The 24,166-nt window shown below is 41.6% G+C and overlaps 2 protein-coding genes and 1 pseudogene across 3 annotated transcripts; 2 read left to right on the forward strand and 1 right to left on the reverse strand.

The window, feature by feature from the left end:
• The first annotated feature begins 6,831 nt into the window (after positions 1-6,831).
• LOC137256198 (homeobox protein Meis1 pseudogene) lies at positions 6,832-8,322 on the forward strand (annotated as a pseudogene).
• An 814-nt stretch (positions 8,323-9,136) lies between these two features.
• On the reverse strand, positions 9,137-16,298 carry LOC137255248 (uncharacterized). The gene is made up of 5 exons (XM_067792686.1): positions 16,167-16,298; positions 14,065-14,747; positions 12,753-12,838; positions 11,888-12,056; positions 9,137-11,177 (listed from the first exon to the last, which is right to left on the reverse strand). Exons 2-5 carry the CDS (start codon positions 14,744-14,746, stop codon positions 10,792-10,794), a joined length of 1,323 nt encoding a protein of 440 aa, XP_067648787.1. The 5' UTR covers position 14,747; positions 16,167-16,298; the 3' UTR covers positions 9,137-10,791.
• Positions 16,299-19,191: 2,893 nt separating this feature from the next.
• On the forward strand, positions 19,192-22,913 carry LOC137255250 (uncharacterized). Of its 2 annotated transcripts, XR_010954521.1 has the most exons (5): positions 19,192-19,599; positions 20,450-20,506; positions 21,115-21,193; positions 21,691-21,940; positions 22,644-22,913. XR_010954521.1 is itself a non-coding variant. In XM_067792687.1 (4 exons), exons 1-4 carry the CDS (start codon positions 19,534-19,536, stop codon positions 21,888-21,890), a joined length of 402 nt encoding a protein of 133 aa, XP_067648788.1. In that variant the 5' UTR covers positions 19,473-19,533; the 3' UTR covers positions 21,891-22,041. The 2 variants fall into 2 exon arrangements, 1 of the variants encoding a protein (XP_067648788.1); XM_067792687.1 differs by lacking the exon at positions 22,644-22,913 and having other exon boundaries at positions 19,473-19,599; positions 21,691-22,041.
• Positions 22,914-24,166: the final 1,253 nt, after the last annotated feature.

The following is a 24,166-nucleotide window of genomic DNA, read 5'->3' on the forward strand; positions in this document are numbered from 1 at the left end:
TGCAGGTCAAATATATGTGTTTTATGTGGATTTTCGATTGCTGAGGGATTAGTGTCAGGGACTGGGAAATTTTTGTACGTCCCGCCAAACCGTAAACAGTAGCCGTTGTCTGATTAGTTGAATCCTTCCAGGCGTCTCGCGTTGATTGGACGGTGGTAGGACGCTCAAAGGTTACGCTCAGTTGAGGAGTGTAGCGAATAATGCTGAAAGTAAATTTTCTTAAACTGGATTCAGTTGGGCGTACACACGGACACATGTTCAGGATGTCGGAATAAATCATGGACGCTGGATTTACGAAGTTATTACTTTGTTTTATACTTGCACGTCAACGGGTCTGGTGAAACCACTAACTCGATGCTGATCTTGTTTGACTGGTGACGCTCCTACAAATCAATTTTCGTTCGGAATAGTGTGAATATCAAATAGTTTTGCTACAAAATATATATGTATCTGTAACCCCCTGCACGTTTATTTATTGCCATAATCTTTACATTTCACTTTTGTTAACAAAGGTATACACTTCTCTCGTATAGAACCTGAGAAATACACTTGACATACACAATACACAAATACAATATTCTTACTCCAGCATATAATAATGTTAATCGTATGATAAAATAAAGAGCCAACCAAAACATTTGCCTACAGAAATAAATAAATCTATAAATCACGCATCACCATTCAACAGTTTTCGACGGAAAGAATCCCCTGTTAAGATGGATTAAGGCGATATTCATTACGTGTTCAAACCTGACAAGCGATTAGTGTTTAGCTGCAACTGGAGGCAACAGGGAAGGTGTGTCAATGTTTCAAAATCCCAGAATAGGGCAACATGAAAGTCTGACACCAGCCCCGACCCTGTGTAGTGAAGCAAAGTGAGGTGCATGGCAGTGAGCTAGCCTGAGGCGCCTCTTTCTCTTCATCCACCTCCGGCTGTCATTTAAATTCAAGAGGGCATGGCGAGAATCCTTGTAGCACTTTTCTTTCGGATAACTAACAACAACCTATGACACTAATATCATTTGTCGCAGAAGAGTTCAAACTGTGTAATATTATATCTGTTTGTTTAGAAAGCATACACAAGTGAAAACACTGATCACAGAAATGCTCGTTTCCTGTGTACTGGGTTCCGTCCTATCCGTCCAACTTAATGCGATGACTAGTCAAGAAGTTTTAGATTAATTCATGTAACTGGTTTAATAAATATTAATCAGTATAACATGGCACAGCTAAGCACTTGTATATTGCAACACTACAATCCTTCTACTGCTTGCAAACACGTCGTCGTACACGTCGTGCTCTGTCGTACAGTGAGTTCTGACAAACGGAGACCTGGAAATCTCAAAACGAGGCTCTGCCGCTAGAAAACTTTGGGGGTCTGGTACGGAATTGATATTACATCCGTCTCATTGGGTGTTATAGAAATACACTGGATAGACTCTAAACACACATAAGAGGTGTAACCAGTGACCCAGATGCATTGTGAATCATTTTATGACTTCAACAAACAGGGACAGTCTGTGATTTCTTAGTTAAGGTATGCTGCCTAAAATATAGAATCACGGTGTTAATAAAGTATAGAATTAAAAGACATTTGCAAATACCAATTTCTTATGAAGCAAGGAATTGGAATTCGGTGCAACCAGAGTTGTTTGTGGTCTCTATTTTCACTTTCACCGGATCGGCTGAAAAGAAGGTCATTGTCTGAATGCTAGTAGGTTAATGAGACTCAAAATTCGGTATGTTTCTATGGCTACTAACTCGGCTCTACGACTGCTTATTCCAGTACGCTCTGCTCTAGTGCATACCCTTCAACCCTGTGTTGACTGGATTTTAAATGGAATGCATATCTTAGTTCTGAAAATCAAGTTAAACAAAAGGGCAGAAAATGTTTAGTGTACATCGGTTATTAAACAGCAGTCTGGGAACAGACAACTTCTGTATTGCAATGGAAGATCCTGATAACACCGTGCATCTATTGCAAAACAAGACGTTGTCTGTCCATCACATAAAATGTTCCTCTTCATCATACCAACTTCAAAATGCCACACAATCTAGAATTCGAACAAATTGCTACTGAGTCGTGCAAACACAACGTTTCAAACTGTTTTGTTTTTTGACATCTTTAAGAAGCTATTCGCGGGATGTTTTGGAAGAACGTAAATTCTATGCAAGGTAGTTGTATGGCATTGTAGGTTTAAATATTTACAGATTATTATAGAGTCAATCATGTATTGTGTTTTCATATTAATTTCCCCATGAGGTAGGCCATGTGCATAGAGACCGGGTATGTATTTTATTCAATACATTAAAAAACCGTTTTTGTTTGAAAAATGCCGTGCCCTGTACGTGGATGACACTGCCCTCTGGGAACTATTCTATCCAGATTTATGAGGTTTTCCTACAGACGACGAGGTCCTCTACACTAGTAAAACATCTACAGGACAAGCCAGTGATTTACATACTCGAGCAATATGGAAAGGACATCTTGCCTTAACCCGGAAGTATTTAAATTATAGCATGCATATTACCACATTCGCAGATAAAATTCTCCTGGTCAGGTTCAGCTAGACGTACACAAGGACACATGTTCATGTTAACTCAGTGTTAACTCTTGCACGACAACAGAATCTGTAGAAACAACTAACTCAATGGTGCTCTCGCACGACAACAGAGTCTGGAGAAACCACTAACTCAATGCTGCTCTTGTGTGACTTTGATGACACTTCTACTGATCATAAAGCTCTGCCGGTACAACGTAATGAAAATGATGTTTAACTTATTCTTGCTGTAAGTAGGTATTCCAGACCAGCACTATCAGGACAAGATGAAAGCATGGAACTGCGTAGTCAGGCTGGGTAGCGTCGTTAAATACATGAGATTTACACCACACTAGTGGTACGATGCTCATTAAGTCAATCACTGGTCGTGTAGCTTCAATACTGCTGAGTGCACGGATGAACAAAATCTCAGAAAGACAATATTTAACTTGGATTCCGTGGTCTTTGCATGATTGCACTGGCGCTTCAGACAATACTGGCCCAGGGCATGAAATGATGCTACATCTGAACGCCCAGACAGTTAACGTGTCAGTTTTATTCTTTTGAGCTGTGCATATGTATAAACTCTTGCTTGAAAAAAACGGTATGAGAAGCTATACCGAAACGTCGTATCATAAAAAAAAGAAGCTGTTACCCATAAAGTATTAGACTTTTCTAATATGCGTAAAATCAGTGATCACTGCATAACAACAACTACAATGTAAACTAGAGCTTAAAAGGTTTAAAAAGCTCGAGAAGTTGACGTCAAAAAGCCTTTCGCAGGCAATAAAGTTCTTAATAGGCACCTGACAGCTGGACGAACATGAATGCATGGCACGTCTATGGATAAAAACTTATTTTTATTCTTTTTACGACGTGTAACCTGATGAAAGAGCAGGAGTTAGCTCTGAAACGTCGTATAAAATATAAAAAGAATGTGTTTTCGATAAAACGTGATATGTATTCATTAGGCATTTTTTATGTTGTTTAGTAAGTCAAGAGTAAATAAACAACAAAGCGTGAAACGATTAACGAAGCGTGAAATGACGCAACGCCCTCTCTAATTTGAAATCACAGCCAAGGAGAAGTCTATTTCACGATGTATTAGATCAGCCAAAGAATGCCCCAGGCACGACCGTGTCAGGCCACGCTGCTTCGTTATACAGATTCTGGACCCTAATCTCACTCTATATGGCCCCAGTCGAGGATGTTAAAACCTATGACCCATCACTTTAATTGTAAGAAGCAATTAAGTACTAATCGCTTGTCATGTTTAAGCACGTAATGTTATGATATCAGGTGAATCCCATCAAGATAAGGGAGAATCTAGGTGCCGAAAAGCCCGAAGAGTTCATAAATTATTCTGGCACTTTACACTTTATAACGGAGGTAGAGAAGCTTGTTATGAATGTATATTGCATTAAGCCGCTAGTTATGAAGACATAATGTTTTTACATTAGAATGTGACGCCTGGGAATGGGGCACCTCTTGTACGTTCGTCTCAGGTCTTTAGCTGATCAAGTAAAAACAGAAACATATCTTTTCGACAATAGCATTATAATTCATGTTTTTAATTCTTCTGTATGGTATGTTTTGTTTCACTTTTACAGTTTTGAGTCTGTTTTATATTTGTTGTTTGGTTGGGACTTTGGAATTGTTTTGTTTTTTGTTTGGTTTGGTTTGGTTTGGTTTGGCTTGGTTTGGTTGGTTGGTTGGTTGGTTGGTTGGGTTTTCTAATGTCATTTTTGCTACTGTTATTGTTGGTTATTCGTTGGTTGGTTATTGTTTGTTTTTGTTTTCGTTTTCTTTTGTTTTTTTGGGGGGGGTTCTGTATGTTTGTCTATTTTCTTCCTTTTTAAGTCTTTGAATGTCCAGTAGCACTATTTCAGCATTACCTACTACCTGTACATTACAGGGTTATGAACACTGGTCGGCATAATGACATGGCCCTGTCTTTTACAGCTGCTTGATTCCCAGTGTATGTTGTATGCGGTGTAGCAACAGCGCTACACACGCAAGGAACCATTCTTTGGATACAGCTGGTAGTCGATCTCCAAAGCTCCCAACACCGATATCATATACGCTGAATTCCAAAAAAGTTAATTTTGAAAAGCGTTTGAAACAGTTTTATAGATAACACATTTAAAGATGCAGTCCGCCAAACAGATCTTAAAACAATTATACCCTATAGGTCCTACAGTGATATTGCTGGAACATTGCTGTTAGCTGTGTAAAGTCATACTCACTCACTCAAAGACTACAAAAACGATGATTTTCTGAGGTTAATAATACAATCCTATATGGATGTTGTCAGTGACTATCCAGGAGATCAGACCGAATAGACAATCGAACAATTTCCGTATAACTGTTACCGACGTTTTTCGAGTCAGTTGTTTCTTATCATTGTAATAGGTTTTTGTTTTGTTCGACGTTCGTGTAGGTATTTCAGATTATTTGTTGTTTAGCATCTACGATCGAGTCTGGGCCAGAATATTCTAATATTCTTGTAAATTGATACCATGAACCGTTACCTGGGTAATTAAGATATGATTAGATACACTGAATCTGACCGCCCTATCCCGTAAGTCTCTGGGTTTCTGAAGACTCACTGTCACACAGATTTTCAGAGATTAGAAAGTATATAGTCAGATTTACATGTTTATATTTCTTGCATGGAATTACTTCATGACAAGCAACATACTAAACTAACGAGCAAAAGAAAATATACCAAGTCGATCGCCGATATTACAAAACGACAAACCACATTAACCTTTTATGAAAAACATCACTATCCGTTATCACAATGGTGGTTTGTCGTTTTGTAATGTCAGTGATTCCGACTTGGTATCGTTTCTTTAGCTCGTTAGTATATAACCAGATGATGATGCATGGCAAGTGTTTATAATATATCATATAAATATATTTAAGCAATCATTTTACATTAGATATTGACCAAAATACACTGATATCTCAGAACGTATAAACTACACGAATATACTGTATTTCAGTAGAATAATTTACATCGTAGTATGAATCTATAAATACGTTACAGCGCTACAAAAAACAAAACTTATTATTATTTAGCTTTTATAAAATTAATTAAAAATCAGTTTTTTAAAAAGAAAACCGGAAAATGTGAGATTTCCAGTAGCACTTTTATTGTCCCCGGTAACACAAATTAAAAGTCACCTCAAAATTCAGCCCCTGCTTAAGCTCCTAATGTCAACACATACCGATTCACCAACAGTAAACGTGCCACAAATCGCAAATGCCAAATCTTTTCAATCAATCCCAATTGGATAAAGACAATTGATCGTTTACTTATCGTGATTATCCTACTTCCTAAATCTTACCCAAATCTTTTGTGCTCCTGACATCTTCGTAATGGGTTTATGACGACGATAATCGAACCGTTCACAACATATATAGCTGGCGGGGACGAGCATCGCGTGACCGCCATTGTCGGACTTATGACGAGCCCGTATATAGTTGAAGGGCGCGGCTGAGAGGATCATTAGCAATATTATCTCCTAACAAAAACAACTTCTCTGGACATTCGGAGTATATTTTCAACTGAGGTAAGTCACCTTTTTTGTTGTTTTCGTAAATTTCTTTAAAAATTCAAAATATAAAGTGTGGCTAGCTGTTTCCGAAACAGAGAATGTAAGAGAAATATACACTTAACGATACGAAGCATATGTTAGTAATCTATCATACATTAGAATTTGGAAAAGTTACTACCTGCTAAAATGTTTTTTTTCTCTAAACTTTTCCCCCCAAAAAAATCCATGTTCAAAAAGTCACAAATCGTTTTTATTTGTTTTCATATTTAGAGGAAGCTATATTTTCCTACCATAATCTACTTGTACCTCATATGTATTGTAACATATATATAAAAACTTCATGGGAACCAGTGACGAAAATGAAACGAAATTGAAAGGGTTGAGAAACATTGTCCAAAGCTATACAGATTCATGAATGCGCATCACAGTGACACTCTTTATGTGATGATAGCGTGTGGATTGCCATTCATGAATTATATGTTTGCAATGAAGATGACAAAATGTTGTAATTTACATGTTACTCTCAGAAGGATGACTGTTCATGTTCAATAACATTGCCACCGTATGTGATGATGATTTTCAGGTCGTTTGCGTTTGAATATCTATTTTACAATTTTATTGAATTTCCTATTGTAGATACCGATGAGAGTCCGGTGATCCCGCACAAACATCGTTGTAAGATTGAGTTAAAAGAACAGAGGACGAGAGAACCCTGTCTTCCAGGAACAATGGACATAGATAGTCTGACCCATGGAAAACCAGGCGACCCTGACATTCTCCAATACACAAATCTGGAAGTGGCATCTCTGTATCCCGACCCTCACGCACCTGTTCCGGGTCAGGGTTTGCCCAATACCTCAGGCCTACCGCACCACCCCCAGCCAATGCACCAGTACCCTCCCTTCACCCCAAGCAGTTCCTTCCCTGGGGCAATGACGCTCCCTCCCATAGACGAAGGCCTGAAAGAAGACAAGGATGCTATCTATTCACACAGCCTCTTCCCTCTGCTGTCCGTCGTGTTTGAGAAGTGTGAGTTGGCCACGTGTTCCCCTCGTGTTGCAGGAGGAGGGGTGTGTTCCTCAGACTCTTTCACTGAAGACATCGATGTGTTTGCCAAGCAGGTTCTCTCAAAGTCCGATAAGTCCATTTTCACCGACAACCACGAGCTCGACAGCATTATGATCCAAGCCACCCAGGTGCTGCGGTTCCACTTACTGGAACTGGAGAAGGTCCAGGAGCTATGCGACAATTTCTGCAGCCGTTACATCAGTTGCTTGAAGGGGAAGATGCCAATTGACCTGGGAATGGAAGACACCGAGGGTGGAAACGACGACTCCAAGAGCTCTAACTCAACCAGGGCCATCAAAATTGAAACAGAATCAAATTCCCGTGATCCAACCCCTGGCCCTTCCAGCAGCGCAGGTTACAATCAAGCAGACGACTCGAGACCAAGGTCAAGGAGCACTCCCCTGTCGTCTGCTTCTAATGCTCAAGACGGTAACAGCGAAGCTGGGGAGACGTTAGACAACAGCGTAGGGTCTGGAGAATGCACAGACGGCGAGGACGAGAATACACTTGAGAACCGGGCGACCAAGAGACAGCAGAAAAGGGGGATATTCCCGAAAGGGGCTACTAATATCATGCGTGCATGGTTGTTCCAACACCTTTCTCACCCATACCCTACGGAGGACCAGAAGAAACAGTTGGCACAGGAAACGGGCCTGACTATACTCCAGGTCAACAACTGGTTCATTAACGCAAGGAGGAGGATCGTGCAGCCCATGATTGACCAGTCCAGCAGGGGAGGTAACCCACAACTGTTGAACGAATTACGACCCAAATCCACAGAATCGCTGTCATACACACCCCCTGCCAGCACATACTCCCCCTACACCCCCGACCCCGGAGTCAGTTACCTTGACAACCAGCACATGCAGATCGGAAGGTTGCCAGGGATGCCAGGGATGCCAGGGATGACCGGAAGTGACGTATACGATCCGATGAAGGGAGGTTACTCGCACATGCCTCATAGCGTACAGCAGTACGATATGTTTGGGATGCAAGGCGTGCCTCGTGCAGATATGTACCAGATGCCAGGTGCCTACCAACAGCTGAACCCCTACACCACAGGCCTACAGCCTCAGCCTATAATGCCCATGTTCCCGGGACAGGGACACAATATGATGCATGGCCACAACCCCAATCAGGGGAATGAATAAGGGGAGACAACTGATCTCTTCCTGAACTTCCATTTTGCCAAAGGAAAACATATAAACCAAGTTGCCAAATTATATATTTTTTACCTTAGTTTAGAATGATAGATAATATAAAAAATGTCGATTTTTTCCTAAAACTGTTGCATCTAGGTAGACAGTCGTTACCATAGATACAGTATTACATTAATTTGATTGCATTCAGTTATATTGTGTCGTTGCCATATGTAGTGTGAATGGTCGCATTCTAGTGTCGTCAGAGTTTTTGTAGTATGTAGATGGTTTAGTTGGAATGTTAATAAAATTTCTAATTTTATGTGGCTGTGGTTTTCCATGTGATGAGAGCTGTGGATATTGCCAAAAGAACTTCTCTCCCTAGCTTGGTACGCCCTACACTGTAGAGTATATACTGACTGTATCTGCATCTTACGTACATCTTGTACGTAAGATGTGACGTATATATACACGTATGCTGAGATTGATGTTCAGATGTATGCTATGTCAGAAGGCCTGCCTAAACATATCCTTTGACAGATATCTAGATGTGTACATGTGTAGATGGTTGAGGCGCAAGGATGCATGATTCTCTTTCTTCTGTTGGGGAGTGAGTGCGTAAGATTTGTTTTACGCCGCACTCAGCAATATTTCAACTATGTGTCGGTCTGTAAATAACAGAGTCTAGACCAGAAAATCCAGTGATCAACTACTTCAGTTGGTTTGTTAACAGAATGGCATGTGTGACTGGAACATGGTCGGGGTCTTCCAGTTATTGTCGGTGTTAGTATAGAGAGTACCTCGCACTGTTTCTGCAAAGACCACACAATTCGTTTCCGTATTTATTAAACATACATTGTAAACACCAACAGCACATAAAGCAGATTGTCTCTCGTCAAGAGATGTGAAATATGTTACAAAGACACTGGATATGTTTGGATTCTAACACAGAACAGCAGTTAACAGTTTATTAAAGAACCATTAGAACTCCAGTGAATACGAGTGAAAATGATGTGTGCAACACACACACCATCACCCCTCCCAACCCCCTCACAAAACGCTGTAGCCGGCCCTGGATATGCCGTGCACCTTTATGTAGTAAGGACTACAGGTCATGCAATGGTATGACAACATTCCTCACGGACATCATACATGTAAATGTGTTGCCCTTCTCCAGTACAGAGCGCTCTACACTTGAGATCGTGGAGCAAGTGTGTGTGTTTAGTACACTGGATTACTTCATTTCTGTACATCCATGCACACACAAACACAAGTGCTTTATGCAGCAATCATCAGACTATTGTCAAAAGGAAACTGAATTATCCAAATAAATCTAGCAGCAATCAAACACAAACAAACGAGCCTCAGAGGCGTGTCACTTCTGTATTGAAGAAAACTAGAAATTCGCAACAAGAAAGGCAAGATGATCAACAAAAAGAGTGAACAACTTTCCACCTATCTTCATGGGAAGCACACTGCCCGAAGGTACATGTACGACATATCACACATGCACGTACACAAACACCCAGCGTTCGAAACAACTACTGGCCTGCTAGCCAAATGCTTGCTGATTGTGAATCGGGCCAGTAACATATTATTAAAGTCACCCCGACTGACTAACTGAAAATACCACATAATTTGTCCTTTATCTAATGCACATGAATTTATTTATTTTTTTGTGATATCAATTACATCTGTATCTGGTTACACGCAGATCGTTAAGTAAAAAAACTGTCGTGCACAAGAGGTGAGGAACCATAGCAATAAAAAAAACCCCTAACGTTTCATTTTATTGTGCTTGATGAATATTCTTTCAAGGGGCGACAATAAGTTACAATCTCCAATCACCAAACATCACAGCAATTTTGAAGGATGCGCATTTTGCACTGGAAACCACCTGGAAATGGTGCAAAATTCAGTTTCAGTTTTCATAGAAACCTACAGTAAACAAACAAAATGAAAACCAGCTGGATCCTGCTTGGAGGAGTGGGTAAACGAACTGGAAACCATCCTGAAATGGTGCAGTTTCAGTTGCATGGAAACCACGATGAGACTATAGGACCTGTACCCCTATGTACCAACTGGAAATGCTGGTTTCCATGACGTTTCTTCTGTTTCAGTGTTCCGGAAACCAGCTTATTTTTGTAGTGTTGATATACTAACATTGTGCAGAGCCAGTGAAGTATGACTTGGCTAGCAACGGTTAATCCTCACTGCACAGGCAACTTGTAGAGGATTAGGATTAGTGATGTTGTTTTCAGGTTAATAATTAAATTTACTCAACAACCTTCTTATGACTGACTGATTTAATTGTAATTCAGTGCTATCCTGAAAGGTTGTCCATGCAGTGCTATTCCTAATCCAGAGCTTATTTCTTCCATTGCTGACCTGTTATTACAACTGAGTATGTTACTTTGTTTTAAGTGCGTACGAGTCGTACTGTGTTTAAAGCAAAAGTTTGATTCAGTTCTTCAATGCCATCTACTTAAGACTTTCATAGTGCTTAGTGAGCAGTTTGGTGATCTCCTCGCTCAGCACTTTCCACTTCAGCCCGTGTTCCTCTACATTCACCTTATCGGGGTGGTAGTGGGTCACAGCCTTGCAGTACACCTTCTTCAGCTGGGTCATGTCGGGCTTGTCTGGCAGGTCTTCTTTTTTGTAGGTGGGGTTCTTGGGAGGGTAGGTCTTGTAGAGAAACTCCAAAAACTCCATCTTGGCAGACTTCTCAAAGGTTGAGTTGACCTTAGTCAAGTCGTCTTTGATTTCGTCCTTCACCTTGTCCCTCTCCTCCTGTTTGGCCTTCTCCTCGTCCCTGACAGTTTGTTCTTGGTAGCGTTGTAAGGCTGTCGTAGCGTAGATGTGCCAGTCTGAGAGCAACAGGATATTTTGAATGGACGTCATACAGGGAGTAATATTTTAGGCTTTTCGATTATTTCAAAACTTGGATCAATGTCCGGTGGTTTTGGTATTTTGTTTAGTTAAAACGGCAGCTGCTGATTAGGAATACCATTATCAAAACATCACTGTGCATGTGACTTCCATCCTCAACAATGTAATAAATTAACAAGCTGTCTGTGACGCTAAATAGTAGCATGTAGATTACCAAGACGTCCCACCGGGTACCCATTTACAGTTGAATGAACATGGAAAATGGAAAGTAACTGATCTGTTGGGAGTAGTTTTCAACCACAGCATTCTGGAACCAGGCGGCTAGGGTACCAACCCCTCAGATAAAGCGATACTCTCACTAATGCGGGTCCTTGACTATGATCCGATTTTCCTTATTAAAATATTATTTGATTGTTCAATACAATATGGGCGAACGCTACCAGTGTGCTATGACAGGCGTTTTCCAATACATCACCGTAACATGGCAACATTGTAGCACATGATAAACAAGGCGGTTCACTCAAATAATATATTCATGAGCGTTTTCATATACAAAGTTTCCTGCCATGATACTGCAGGAATATTGCTAAATGATTGAAATTAATTCTTAAACATTGATGTTATTTAGTTTTAGTATATGATATTAACGATATATCAGAGAAGTAATGACAGTGAACAGTGGACTTACCTTCACTGTGGAAGGTCCTCGGCACCATCAGGTTGGCGAGATGCAGACATCTGTTGAAGTTTTCTTTCGCCTTGTTTTTCATCATCAGAACCTGGTCGTAGACTTGCCCCAGGCGAGAATGGGCAATTGCCTCCATTTCAAAGTCATTCTCTCGGGTCAGCATAATCGCCTGAGAAGAACAACTGCGCGTTTACCTGTGTACATGAATGGCTTCGCTGGCAGTACGACTTCATGGTGCTAAGACTTGTGGTTCTTGGTGACAACGTGCAGCAGCTTGTTTATCGCTCACCTTAATCAGTTCAAAAAAGCCTTGACCAAATTATGATGTCAAATATCTGGAAAATTGGAACAATATGTGACTACAGTTGTGACGTCGGTTTTGACAAATCTCCACGAACGACTTTAAGCTCTACTGCTGCCACTATCATGCAATAACATAAAGTCTGGATCTGTGCCTTGTACATTAGGAGTAAGATTTTGAAAAATAAAATGTATTAAGATATTTATACAATAACTTTCCCTCGTCACGTCGAAGTTGAGTTGAGCCTTTCGTCGTATCAGCATATTTTCAGCCATTTAGCGATGAGGCAAAGTCTGCATACATAGACATTTTAAGTATAAAGCTTAAATGATTTCAGTCTTTATATAGCATATGCATATTTGTTTATTTCATATATATTGACAAACAGAAAATATCAGAGCACCAATTTTACGTCACGCCGAAGACCCAAGTTCGATTCCCCAAATGGTTAGAATATATGAAGCTTATTTTTCGTCTCTATCCGCCGTGATATTGCTCTAAGTCATTGTCATTGTCCTTTCCGTAAGCAAAAGTAGGGTACTGAGATCTGTTACTGTTACTTACCGTCCTGTACCAGTCGGTCACCTCCCAAACCATGTCTATGTTCAGTATCTCTTCGTCATGGATCACACGTGACAAGAGTTCGTCACCTGTTACAAAATATTTTTTACAATACATGTTATGAAAAACTTCCGATTATCCGACGAAACAGTTTCCAGTGAAACTGTGAGAACAACACACAAGTCTCCAACTTTACACGTGAAGAATGTGTTTGTTGCTTCACACATTGTTATCTCCCTTTGCAATAGGAATGTTGTCATAAGAATTACTTATCAGTAAATACGAACGACGGTTTACAGGTATCACTATTTTCGTGTCATTTCACACTGCAGTGGGCCAAGCCTGAAAATGTCGACTTGATTTCTCCGCGAAATGTATGTGTGCAAAAGCTCAATCATGATCTTTTTGGTGATTATCAGTTCAGTCATGGGAAAATATATATGTTCACAAAAAAATAAGGCAGTTGCTTGGAATCAGGAAAATACTGCTTTTCATTCCTACCTTCTGCTTTTTGTTAAATAGCCATTGAAACTGGTCTGAAAATGCAGCCCTCACCCCCCACCCCCTTTCAATAGTGAGCACACAGACGCCAACACAAACACACACCCCCACCGCTTCTCATATTTCTAAAAGCCGCAGCCCTAGCCTAGTGCAAGGTCTCACGACAACAACGGTGAAGTAACGGGGCACTATTTGTATACAACAGTAATATAGGACCGACTACATGCTTTAACCCTTACATCTATACTAGCACGCGAAGTCACCTGTGCTTGAGAAACAAATTCGTTGGTTTCACATTAATTTTCGACTCGCTGTGCCTATGCGCGGCCAACTTCTACATTGGCCGTATGTTTTACGCGTAAAGACACCCTAAAGAAAACGAAAATCAAAACAGATATGTACTAGTTTATGTCGAATGCATCTTATCTCACTTTTGTATAAAACGAAGACAGTGAGTAGTGAAAAACATTACTTGTCCACAAGCACTTGTATAACCACATCTCGCCACCACCGTCCTTCTCGCACATCCCCTTCTCACAACAAACAAAAACCAGCAGCAGTAAAAAAAATAGGACATCCATAATTGAAAAATATAGACAAACGGGTGTATGTAGTCAACTATGACCAGTTGCCACGTGTAAATAATTATTTATTTAATCACATTTTTCGGATGTATTTACACTATCGGAAAACATACGACCACAACGGGAGTTTGCCAGCGGACATTTTTCACGCTTTGCGCATGCGCACAGCGAGTCGAAAATTAATGTGACACCAATGAATAGGACATAACATCATCAAAGCTTCACGTTACCTGTAACACGTGCTTTGACTGACTCCGTGACGCACATCTGCACGTACATGTCCTTCTCAAGGAGCTCAGCCTCCTCCAGCACATTAGAGGAACTTGTTCCCAGCCGCTTCGCCTCGTACAGGGGGAAATGGCAATCCTTCAGCAGACTCAAACTTTTCTTGTATTCGCGCTTCTGAAGCGCCGTGATGCCAGCATGAAAATAATGGTTTGCGATCTCCAGGTAGGCCTCCGCGCGTGTGACGTCATCGATGACGTACTGCACTGCTACGTGCAGCTCCCGTATCCGTGCTTCTATGTCGGCGTAGTCCATGTACTCCAGGAACTCGGTCCAGCACACAATGGCGGACGTCAGAAGATCTTCCAGCCAGGACAAGCTCTGATCTTCCGCAGCAGATCTTGCATCACGGAAATATTTCAGCGCCTCCTTGAAGTAGAACCTGATCACTTCCGGTTTCTCTTCCTTTGTCTTCACGACGGGGGCCATTTTCCAGCATGCTCTTGCTAAATTCTTGCAAGCGGATGATCTTTCGTTTGGGGTTGCTGCCACATTAAGCGCCCTTTGATAATAATTAAGGGCGCTGTTGAGGCGTTCTTTCAGTATCACAGGGCTAAGACCTTCAGTGGCGGTTCTATAAACTTCGTTGCCTCTCTGACGCCACTCAACGGACGGTGACGTGCTCATTCTGTAAGATAAATGTAAAACTCCGGTACAGCCGTCAAATTTAACAAACTCCTGTGCAGACGTCAAACATAAACCTCTAGTACAGGCATTACTTGAACAAAAAATCTCCAGTCAAGGCGTCAAACATAAAAATCTCCAGTCAAGGCGTCAAACATAAAACCTCTTGTACAAGCGTCAAACATAAAACCTCCAGTAAAGGCGTCAAACATAAAAAAACTCTGGTACAGGCATCAAACATAAAACCTCTGATACAAGCGTCAAACACAAAAACTCTGGTACAAGCGTCAAACATAAAACCTCTGGTACAGTCGCCAAATGTAAAAACGTGGGTACAGGCATCAAACGTGAAAACCCAGGCACAGGCTTCAAACATAAAGATCTGGTACAGACGTCAAACACAAAAGCTCAGGTACAAGTGTCAAAGATAAAAACTCTGGTACACGCGTCAAACGTAAAAACGCGGGTACAGGCATCAAACGTGAAAACCCAGGTACAGGCTTCAAACATAAAAGCTCTGGTACAGGCGTCAAACATAAAAGCTCTGGTGCACCCGTCAAACGTGAAAACGCGGCTACGAGTGTCAAACACATAATCTCGAATACAGGTGTAAAAAAACCCGCTGGTACAGCCAGCAGACTTTAAAACTTCGACACAGGCGTCAAACATGAAAATTCCGGTACAGGTATCAAACTTAAAATCTCCGGTGTAGCCATCAGACATAAAGACATGGGTATAGCCGTCAAACGTAAAAACTCGGTTACAGGCGTACAACGCACGCACGCACCATTCACATATATAAAGTCCCCCTTCTGGATCCGTCTGTGGCTACACCATATTTCAGATTCAGATTGATGACTATGACGTAAAATAGTAACGTCGCACCTCTCTGTCACGTTTTAATGCATTCGACTGACACCCGTACTCACACCTGGTGTTACAACAGTACATACGGATCGATTCACTGGAGACAACAGACCTAACAATCGTGACCTACATAGACGCATACGGTTATCTTGCAACACATTGTCAGTCCTTCGACTTCGTGTCACAAATGACATCATTCACATTTATAGATTCAAATGTCAGCTCCCAAAAGTGTAATAGTTATTTGACCTCGAGACTACCATTTCACGAGCTTGTCAGAGAAGTTTGTCATCCTACAAGTCGTGTTTATAAAGTCGATATAGACGGGCGATACCAATTACCTACTGTTACATGTGCGTGTAAATAAATACGGAGGAGTTCCGTGGGACAGGTGTGACACAAAACTGTGAATCACAACCCGGCACCCGGTAAAGAGCGACCCCGCAAGCAACAACACGGTGACACCACTACGCAAGTGTGTAATGTCCTTAGAGACAGGTGCGCTGGCCTATATAATCAATCATAAGGTATACAATGAAACGTATCACACATTTACCTCGGTATTCAGTGAGCCACAGCGTTCAGCACGTTGAAGTCCAGTGGTTTGCTAAAAACGAAACCTGGTGTGTTTCGAAACGAAACTGGGCATGTTGGAATCTAAAACGAAACTAGAAAGACCGGAAGTGATAAAGAACACAGGAAGCTGTCTCTTGTGCAATACACTGAACGTAGCATAGTAACCTGGCAGGTATTACGTGTGAACAAAACATGTCCCGGGCGTAGAGATGGCTCGATATGTATGATTAGTATTAATACTCGTCAATATTTATGTTAATATAATATCCCTTCATATATATATCAGCACCAAGTGTACAGACACGTCTCGGATGCCGTGTGAAATTACTTACAGGGAATAAATGTAATTACTTGTTTTCAATCATGTCAGGGATTTTATATATGAAAAATTAATAAATAGCAAAGAGATTAATTGTACTGAGCAACCTTTCATCCAAATTGTACAGATACGTTTTTAGGCTAAATAAAATAAGTGAAATATTTCTCGGGCATCACACATTTATCTGTACCCGTAACACTTTTTTATTGCCATTTGAAAAAGAATTTGGACTTTGCCTCGTCCCGATCATCCATTTGTCCACGATACGAATGAGTGTCTGCAAGAATGAGTGTGATTAAATCTACAACTCATTAACACGTGGTAAACTTTCAAAGCTTTTCAAAACTTTCAAAAAGACATACCGCTCTCGTCACTTTTGAAAAAGATGTGCCTGAGAAACATTTAATTCTTTATGCAGCCTTACTGTGCTTGCTACATATATTGCGTTTGGGGAAAAGGAACTTCAAGTGTTATCCCAAATTCTATACATGTAGTCATAAAATATAAAAAAGCAGCGTGTGAAGAGTTTGTTCATTTTGTAGAACTTTGAAAGTGATTGTTCCCCCTTTTATTCCTTGTTTTGGTTTACAACAAGTTTTGTTTATTATTTGACGCCGCTATATTCCATCTATATAGCTGTGGTCTGTCAGTAATCGAGTCAGGACCGGACAACCCAGTGATCAACTATTGCCGTTTGCCGTGAAAACGTACCGATGGATTTCACTTTAAACAGAAGAAGTAAATCAAATAAAGGGAAATTAAGATTGCGAATCTTCACAAACGTATCGTGCCAATTGCACATTAAATTCTCAGAATTTCATTCAACTTTAGTTTCAAATCGCGATTACTGGTTTGTATTACAAGGGGGTAAGCGCAGTAGTCGGAACAGTGAAACAAATGCACGTGCGTTATAACTTCCACCATCCCTATCCTACGGCGTTTCATTTAACGTGCTTACCCTTTGCAATGCGAAAACAAAAACAAAACAAAACAGTAACAGCGATTTGAAACTATGGACGTTTGTTAAAGAACTTTTATCCTAAACTGAATAAAATTAAGAGATTAAGATGTGCAACTGGCAAAGTTAATTATGCGGATTCGCAATCTGAATTTCTATTTCTTTGATTTAACGTTTTGTTTAACGTGAAATTTCAAATCTAAAGTTATCAAACCTGTGTAGACACAAAAGCATTTTAACTCAGAGATTAGTGACATGTATCCAACATGCATGCATGCACGTGCTACGTTCCGTGACGTCAGTGGTTTTGTCTTTGGGGCGTGCAATACGTTGTTGAACGTACATTCCGAGAATGAGAAACAGAGCAAATGAATGCCACACGATACTGTCACTTTGGAAAGCTCAACCCCCTGCGTTAAAAAAAATTAAACAGCTATTGAAACGCATAACATGCCATGGTTAACGTCTGCACATCGTCATGAGGCCATTGGGATGGTCCGCGGGGGAATGTCTCAACGACAAGTGGCTGCACGTTTCCACTGCCACCGGAACATCATTTCTGCATTGGTGAGACGCTACCAGAACACAAATGATGTCATCGATCGGCCACGTTCTGGACGTCCACGTGTAACAACGCAAGACAGGACAGATGGATAAGGGTGATCCATCTTCGCCACAGGTTTCAGACTGCAGTGATGACAGCTCGGACCATCTCAGGATTTCGCCGCATTCACCCCAACCACGTTTACGTCATCACGGGATCAGACCACTACATCCTGCCATACGACCTATCCTGACACAACGTCATCGACAGGCTCGCCGAATGTGGTGCCGACATCATGTCCGCAGACCCTTGTTTTGGTAGAGAAATGTTGTTTTTGAGTTGAGTCCAGGTGTAATATTTCCCATTGTGATGGACATCAAGGTGCCTATAGGTGCGTGGGAGAACTTTATGCAGAGACCTGTGTCTTGGAGAGAAATCGCTTTGGTGGGGGTTCAGTGATGATCTCTGGTGAAATAATAGCATGCCAAAGAACTCCTTTGCTGATTGTTCAGGGCAGCTTAACTGGTATGGGCTACAGGGATCAGATTCTTTGACCTTTGGCAAAACCTTTTCTGCAACGTCATGGCCCTGGGTTAACATTCCAGCGGGACAATGCCCGCCCTCACACGGCACATGTTGCTATGGATTTCTTGCAACACCACAACGTTGACTTGCTGCCTTGGCCTGCAAATTCACCGGACCTTTCCCCGATAGAGCATGTTTGGGATCAACGTCTACGCCGTCTTCCTCTTCCGCCAGATAACGTCCTTGACCTTTCAACAGACTTGAGAGAATCAGGCGTGACATCCCACAAGCCTTCCTTGCACGTTTGATAGGCTCTATGCGTCGATGCACTGCTGTTATCAATGCCGATGTGGACATGCCCGTTATTGAGACTGTGGCGTGGGCGTTTGATCTCTGTCCCACTTGTGAACTCTTGACGCCATTGTGATTGACTTTTCAGTTGAAATTCTCCCGACTTGTTATGGTCTCGTGATCCCTCCAAAAAGTGTGTATGTACCTTTGACATTGTTGGCGTACTTATCAACTGGGATAATATTTTGAAAATGCACAGTTTCTTTATGTGTCTAGTATACATATTGTTAGGACTGGGTGAAAATATAATCTGTAGGTCACACAGACTTTGGAGAACATAGACCACCCCGATTTATGCTTTTAAAAACGTCATGTCCGGTGACACTCCATGGACGAGCCTAATGTTCTGGTCTTTGTTGCTACTAGCTACCAGATTCGTTACCACGTTATCTACCACTCAGCTGAATAATTACACAACTGCTACACATAAATAAAACACATAGTACATACCATATTATCATATAGACAGATCATAGTCAATCACGAAAACCTACACGAGCGCGTTTGATCAGTCCCCTCTGCTGATAGTAGACTCGTCTGGTAAGCGTGCATTTCATGTGTATTTGGCAACAAAACTGCCAGATGGCTCAACGCGCATGCACTCTGTCCCTATTCATTGACAGCGAAGCAAGACAAGCGAAACCCTCACTATGACTTCAAAGCACATTCCACGCGTTTTAAACTCGAGCAGTGGACTTCTTGCAGTAATGCGTGAGGTGAGTATTTTAAACATTTATACTGGTTAAACCAGCGACAAAGGGATAAGTGCGACTAACTTGGTATGTTGGGTGAAGAATGCAACCAGGCGAATGCCCAGTAAGTGCACGGTTTGAATAGAATGTGTCCTGTCGAGACTACTCAGTATCGGCCTATTGCCGTTGAATCTCCATTTCTGTGAAGAATGTGTGTATTAGCGGCCCAGGAGCTATAAAAATATGTAAAATTATTTGGGCCATGGATCGAATTTAAATTCCCTTTCTGAGGTCCGTTCAAGGGCATGATGACGCGTGGAAATGATACAATACATGTGACTTTTGTTACTGGGTGTTGTCAAGCCTATCCAATATCAAATTCGGCACCGCGGTTTGTATTTGGTTGCTACCACCACAGCCACCTGGACCCGTGAATATCCGGGTTAAATTAGGTCTTCAGCAACTCGTGCTTGCCACAACGCGAGTATACTTGAAAGAGGCGAGATCGGGATCGGGTTGTCAGGCGCGCTGACTTAGTTGACACATGTCATCGGTTCCCAGTTGCGCAGATCGATGCTCATGCTGTTGATCACTGGATTGTCTGGTCCATGCTTGATTATTTACAGACCGCCGCTATATCGCTGTGTGCGGCGTAAAACTCAAGCTGCGAGTTTACAGGATTGTTGATAAGTTGAAGATTGGTTTGCTGTGACAGAGGTTAATACATTTTTCCTGTACGTCACCAGCTGGTTTAGATTTTCATTTCATCTGTTAGTAGCTATGAACAGTTTCCACGAAAGACATAGTCGCTAGACAATCTGATTAAATTTAGATTTATCCCGAGATGGTTCGACCTTGACTTTGTTTCTTGTAGTTCTTGGCGAGTGTGGACCGCCTGAACCAAACTGTGCTGTTTCCCGCCAGGCTACAGGTAGGTAGTTTGTTTACCTGCTCGGGAATATTTCAAATATTTATTGCTCCTTTCGCCATACGTCGCAGGAACCCTGAACATCTTGGATGTAGATTTTCGAAGCTCTCTTCGCGCAAAGATGGACGCGAGTTAATGTTAATGTATAGCACTTATGACTGTCTTAGCGTTAAGAGAACTTCGAAAATCTAAGCTCAGGTTATTATCGATCTTCAGCAAGCGTTTCTGTTTACTCATAGGACATAGCGCAAATATCGACAATACCTCACGAATAGTATATAATTCCATCACCTGAATGTCTGATCGCCCACCCATGATCCATCCCCTGGTCCTCAACATACAGCGGGATACCAGTGGTTACCCCATCCACATCAACATAAGGAGTGGTACTTGTTATTGCCATTCCTGCAGTGCACTTCCGGTACAAAATGGGTCTTGTCAGTTTGAAGTCAGGATGTGGTGTCTGGGTCGTGGGTATGCACATTAAACTGGCCGAGCTACAACTTAACGGTCTCTAGTCCCGAGTAGTATACAAGCGCATGCATGCAGGTCGCTATACAAATTCAGTGAGGTGAATGCACCGTGTTGTATTGCTCCATGTATGTTGACAGGATCTGGACCAGTCTCAGCTGACCCCTGATGACCAGCTCCTTCAACTCATTAAACAGACAACAGATGACGATAAAGATGGTCGGTACAACAGGGGGTTGTGCCAAAATACGACATGAATATATTCGCACCTTACACGCAGTACATTGTTCACTTCACTGACTCGAAGTCATTCCCTCGCCTAGTCTAACACATTGGTTGAAACATGTCATCGGTTTCCGTTTGCGTGATGCTCATGTTGTTGATAACTGGATTGTCTGGTCCAGACTCGATTATTTACAAACCGCCGGTATATAGCTGGAATATGGCTGAGTGCGGCGTAAAACAAAATTCACTCACCCGTGGTCAGTTCCAAATAGGTCGCTCATTTCTGCATTGATCTCTCCTCAGGTTATGCACGAGATTAAGGTTGATACCGTGAAATCCATCCCCAAATCCAGAAAAAGATTATCCACATGCCGCCATGTAGCTGAAATATTGCCCAGTGCGGCAGTAAATAACCACTCCACACAATTGGTCTCTATCTTGTCACCAGAAATGACGTAACCAGTATGTTATTGTGTCAAATTGTATTCCAGCCATGAATCTCTTCGCGGTGTACATGCTTTTGCTGAATACGAGAAGCGAACTCTTGTCAGGGTGTGATGTCGCAGGGAAGTCTGCCGGCGACTCGTTGCTTGGTCAACAGCTGAAGTCTATGTCCAGCATGCTACAGAGCCTTACCAAGATGGCGAACACAATACGAGGGCAGTACGAGACATCATTGTACCTCATCTAGTGATGTAACGGCCGTATACAACGTTTGACACAATGCAGCATACGATGGGGGTAATTTGACGTGGTGTCTTTTCAAATGTTATATTTGTCTTGCATTGTTCTTATAAGTGTTTTTTACAATCGTTTTCGTAATAAATTTGATTGTTGAACTATATACAGTTTTGTCTGGTATGGGGGATGTTGAAACCCGCGGTGTCCCTTTGGAATAAGCATTTTCCAGTTTTGTAATTCAATTATCTCCCTTTTGCAACACGACATGGAATTAGTTCTTCGTAACTACTCGCCTCTTTCCGTGACCTTCAAGAAGACTCGGACCTGTACAGTAAGCATTGTCAGGAATCGTGGCAAACCAATCAAATCATGTGTAATAAAATGTGAAAAGACGTCAAATAGTTTCTTTGTGATTATCGAATGGCTATATAAACATTTTGTTGCTGATATTGGTAAACGGCGTTTGAAACATGCTTGATGGGCTTTGTTATGAAGTCATTGGAATTTCATAGTAATGTTTTGAAATTCAAAATGATATCCTTTGAAATAGCCCCAAACCTTTTGTGGCTTGGACAAGGCCCAGTCGTGACCAAGGCCACGAGATAAATACGAGCCTCCCTCCGGCTTGCTCAAATGACAAGTAGTTACGAATCAGAAAGGGATCTCGCTCGCTGACTTGGTCGAACATCGTGTCCTGATTACTTAAGTCGGTGTTCACGATGTCAGTCACTAGGTTGTCTGATGGATGTTTGGTCATTTACAGACTGCAGCCTCAATTATAGCTGGAGGTTTCCCCGAGGGCAGCGTGAGACAAGGACAAACCACCTGAACTATCAGGAGGAAGCCGTTTTCCAAAGTCTATTGTTTTGGGTTTTTTTGGCGTTTGTTGTTTTTTGTGATTCTGTGGCAATTGTTTCTTTGACTGATCATACTTGTGATCATTGAAGTATCCTTTCCAAATGCTCACATTTAATGTAAAGGGTGTGGATATTTTGACAAAAAGTAACAATAAAAATGTCGGTTTGCAAAATGACGTAGGTTTTGTTAAATTGTTTCATAACTTGATAGAATGTCCCAACATGTCTTTAACAAATTGCTCTTGTGGAGGCGATCCTAACTACCCCCAAGTCCTTGTGGAGTGTTAGGGGAACTTCCTCGTACTTTGCTGGATTTGTAAAGACGATCCACGGTGAATATAACGAAACGTATACACTTAAGCATCACCCACTTCTAACGCACTGCCTGCTGTATACGCCTCGAGCATCAGTTTACAACCCACTGACCCGTGACGTATTTGTCTTCATCAGCCCATACTTGTGGTTAAAAGTCGACTTGTGGATCGGGTGGTCAGCTCGCTGGCTTGGTTGACATGTCATCCTATCCCAATTTCATAGGACGATGCTCATGATGTTCATCATTGGATTGTCAGGTATAACAGGTCCGCCATACAACTGGTATATTGCTACAGCTCCAGTCTGTCATACAGTTGTCAATGATTGATAGGCCCCGGGGCACTAGTATATCTTTTATCTATTCCCGGATTCTTCACAACGCCAGACGACCCTGTTCGGATGGCATGTCCTCGGATCAACTTTATTTGCTTGGCGCCTTCGCAGCATGGCAACCCACAGCTCGTCCCTTGCACATGCATTTCACTGTTAGAATGTTAGAACATGATCGAACGCTTGGGACGAAAAATGTTTGGACATTTGCGCGAGACGCAAGAACGAGTTCAGAAGCGGTTCTTTGAGAAAGAAGCGGGAGGGTGTACGCATCATTTTCGCGAGAGTTTCAATTTAATGGTCATTTTAAGGACAAGAAAGTGCATGTTAGGTAATCCTGTCGACACTGCTTTCACACGCGTTCTATATAGCATTTCCCCGTACTTTAATTTGATGTGTGTACACCATGTTAAAATAAAACTGATCGGCCGTGTGTGAATCAGTACATTATCTAAATATAACAATTCTCGATTGGGTGTAAAGGTCAACAAAATTGTGCAATTATACGAAGGGAACAATTAACACTGTCAGCACGTGTTAACAAAGGGGCAAGAATTCATGTCCGACTGAAAAGAGATTACGAAAAAAAAAAAATCTTAACACATCTTATATTGTGTAACCAGTCTTTACCTGCAGTTGGTATCCTATTCCAAAAATCTGTTCGTTCCTTTTTGTCCCCCTGGTGACAAACTCCGGCGTCTGTCATCAGGTCAAAGGTAACGGATGCTCCTCGATTCATCGTCGCTTATGTTCTTTTGTTACTTGGGTCACCAGGCCAGAACGT

The sequence above is a fragment of the Haliotis asinina genome, chromosome 11 (assembly GCF_037392515.1).
Source record: "Haliotis asinina isolate JCU_RB_2024 chromosome 11, JCU_Hal_asi_v2, whole genome shotgun sequence".
Lineage (NCBI taxonomy): Eukaryota > Metazoa > Mollusca > Gastropoda > Lepetellida > Haliotidae > Haliotis > Haliotis asinina.